General features: G+C 42.5%; 1 protein-coding gene across 2 annotated transcripts in view; it reads right to left on the reverse strand.

The window, feature by feature from the left end:
• Nucleotides 1-496, reverse strand: part of pdcd4b (programmed cell death 4b) — a 5567-nt gene extending 5071 nt beyond the window's left edge. For both annotated transcript variants that reach the window (XM_079338476.1, XM_079338475.1), the window contains exons 1-2: nt 408-496; nt 63-150 (exon numbers count right to left, since the gene is read on the reverse strand). In XM_079338476.1, the coding sequence (XP_079194602.1) occupies nt 63-105 (43 nt within the window). In that variant the 5' untranslated portion in view covers nt 106-150; nt 408-496. The remainder of the gene's footprint in view (nt 1-62; nt 151-407) is intronic.
• Between the last annotated feature and the right edge of the window lie 2776 nt (nt 497-3272).

Consider the following 3272-nt stretch of genomic DNA (forward strand, 5'->3'; position numbering starts at 1 on the left):
CTGTTTAAAAAAGCCCCACACCGGAAACAGCTGCTGAGGCTTTTAAACCCTCTGAGACTCACCCACAGGGTTTGCGTTCAGCCAGGCCTCGCAGTCAGCTGCCATCTTCCACAGCAGGAACACAACACAGTGTTTGTTTAGAAATGAAGTCTGAAATGAAGAAGACGCATTTAGAGATTAACGCATGCGCAGACGTGCAGCCCCCCCCTCCATTTAAAGTCTCTGTGTTAGTAAACAAAGGCTAAACGCTGCTAGCTCTGCACATGAGAACATTAGAAACTCCAACATGAAGTCTGCAGCTTGTTGCTGACGCAGACATGTCGATAAAGTGCGCGTGCTCGTTTTAAAGTCTCATTTAAACATGTTTTATCTTTATTCTTCCTGACGGGAGAAGTGAAGCCACTGACCGTCTGTCGTCTCCGAGCATCAAACTCCGACTGTTATTGTTGTTGTTTCTTCTGCCCAGCAACGCAGGCGACGCGTGACGTAGCTCGGCGCGTCTCGTCGTCTGATTGGCCGAGGGGGTGTGTCGGGTTTTTAAAAGGAGGAGCCAATGAAAACACACCACGGGATTTTCTTTCTCGCATGTTCCCTGTCTGGTTGTGTTGTTTATGAAGTGCTGCCCCCTGGCGACGGAACTCCGGAACTGCGGATTTATTTAATTATTATTTTTATATTTATCAAGAATAAATGTACAAACAACACATATAAAAGGCTGAGGTGCACATTAAAACATTAAGAATAAAAAAGACAAAATAAATTATATAAATTAAATGTTAAACATAAGCTCGACCTTTTCTTCTCTTTTGTATGTTTCATGACCTTTCAGGCTTGTAATGTAGCTGACATGTGTTTTAAATATTTTCAAAGGATGACAAATTATCATGTTGTTTCTGTCATAGATATATATATATAAACACACACACACACACACACACACACACACACACACACACACACACACACACACACACACACACACACACACAGTGTTTATATGTATAACGTATATATGGTGACTGTAGCTCAGTCTACAGACCAAATGTGGAAGGTGGTCTGGTACCTGAAGAGGGGCCAGTTTATAGCCTGAGTACTGCCGAGGTTCCCTTGAGCAAGGTACCAAATCCCCCATCTGTTCAGGAGCGCTCACTCTGAAATGTCTCCATCAGTGCATGTCCTGTTTGTGCATGTGTGTAGAGGTTGCTGGTTTGAATCCCCGTCTGACAGGAGCCTCTCTGTGTAGAGGTTGCTGGTTTGAATCCCCGTCTGACAGGAGCCTCTCTGTGTGAAGGTTGCTGGTTTGAATCCCCGTCTGACAGGAGCCTCTCTGTGTGAAGGTTGCTGGTTTGAATCCCCGTCTGACAGGAGCCTCTCTGTGTGAAGGTTGCTGGTTTGAATCCCCGACTGACAGGAGCCTCTCTGTGTGAAGGTTGCTGGTTTGAATCCCTGACTGACAGGAGCCTCTCTGTGTGAAGGTTGCTGGTTTGAATCCCCGACTGACAGGAGCCTCTCTGTGTGAAGGTTGCTGGTTTGAATCCCCCGTCTGACAGGAGCCTCTCTGTGTGAAGGTTGCTGGTTTGAATCCCTGACTGACAGGAGCCTCAGGCTTCCTCCCACAGTCCACACACACTCTAAACTGTGTGTAGGTGTGAATGTGTGTCAGGTTGTCTGTCTCTACATGTCAGCTCTGTGATTGGCTGGTGAACAGTCCAGGGTGTAATCCCGCCTCTCGCCCAATCACAGTTTACGACAGGGGGGTCCTAAGTGCGGCCCGGGGGCCATTTGCAGCCCTTGAGGGGATTTTTTGCGGCCCCTGACTTTAATTGAAGTATCAGATTTTGAGCCAAGGCCTCATTCAGATTAACTATGAAAATTAACCTTTGCATAATTTCTGCAAACAAGCAGACTGATGTTTAAGCATTTAATAATCTGAGCTAAACACAGAAAGATTTTGCAAAAACATTAATCACGTTACAGGATTGATTCTGAGAAAAAAACAAAAAACAGAAAAAGAAGAATGAAAAAGTATTTAATATTCTTTTATTAAACGTTTCTTTTGTGACCTTTTGATTCTGATCTACAAAGACTTACTTTTTTTTAAAATGAGAACAAAATAGTTTCTCACTGTAATTAGTTATAGTTGAGAATTATTTTTAAAGATGTCGAAATAAAAAAAGTTCTATACTATATTATTTAAAAAAATAAAACCTGTGATTGCAACGCGACAATTTTGGCTTTAAGAAGAAAAGTTGAGACACCAGTGATTTATGAGAATGAAGCAGAACCTCAGCAGGTTCTATGTACCGGTTCGATCCATGTGCAGGAGGGACTCAAAACAGTATTTTGCCTCGACACTAGAGGGCGCTCTTTTACAACAGTACCACTGAAATGTGAGGAAGCGTCCCCGTCTGTGCAGCACCTTCATGTTTGACTTCATGCGCCGACACACAGCAAAGTTTAAAGTCTTTATTCAAGTTTTTTTTTTTTTTTTTTAATGCATCAAAAATCATATGAAAAGTTTGTGAGATAAAACAGTCGACATGACGGGATCCATATTCACAGTATACAGAAACAGCTCCGACCGAGCGGCTGCTTGTTGAATAAATACATGGTCCAGTGGGAGGAGTCAGAGGCGTTACGACTTACAGCTCAGATCAGACGGACGGAAGAAGGTGAGGGCCGCTGAAATCTCCTTTTTTTAATTCTGACTTTTACTTTGGAGTAAACGCAGTAACTCAGCTTGTCCACCTTCAAAATAAAAGCACCATGTGTTGTATTTAGACAGCAGCGTTTGTTGCTGCACACTTTCTTATGAACGCTTGCGTGCTGTTAGAGGACACGGTGTGAACATCTGGACTTCCCAAAGCTGCAGAATTCTTTTTTGTCTACTCCAAAATAAAAGTCTGAATTCGGCCCTAATCCTCTTTCGTACGAATCAAAAATAAAACTTTGAATATTTTCTTTGTCCTCAGTCCAAATGAAACCAGTTTACCTGGCAGATACTTGAAGAGAGAAATAAAAAGGTAAAAACTGTTCACTAAACATTCAAAAATATCAAACCTGAGAATCAGTTTTCTAACTGAGTGAAACAAATCTTTGGCACATTTTTCAAGTCACTTTACAAACTGTAAAAGTTCACTTGAGTTTCAGGACGCAAACAGGAAACACATTTAAGCACTCGCATCAAAACGCTGAGCTATAAAATACTCTGAAGGTATTTACAAGACTGTCTGCACGCCACCTCTACAGACTGTCTGCACGCCACCTCTACC

This window comes from Symphodus melops (genome assembly GCF_947650265.1).
Source record: "Symphodus melops genome assembly, chromosome: 2".
In the NCBI taxonomy this organism is placed as follows: domain Eukaryota; kingdom Metazoa; phylum Chordata; class Actinopteri; order Labriformes; family Labridae; genus Symphodus; species Symphodus melops.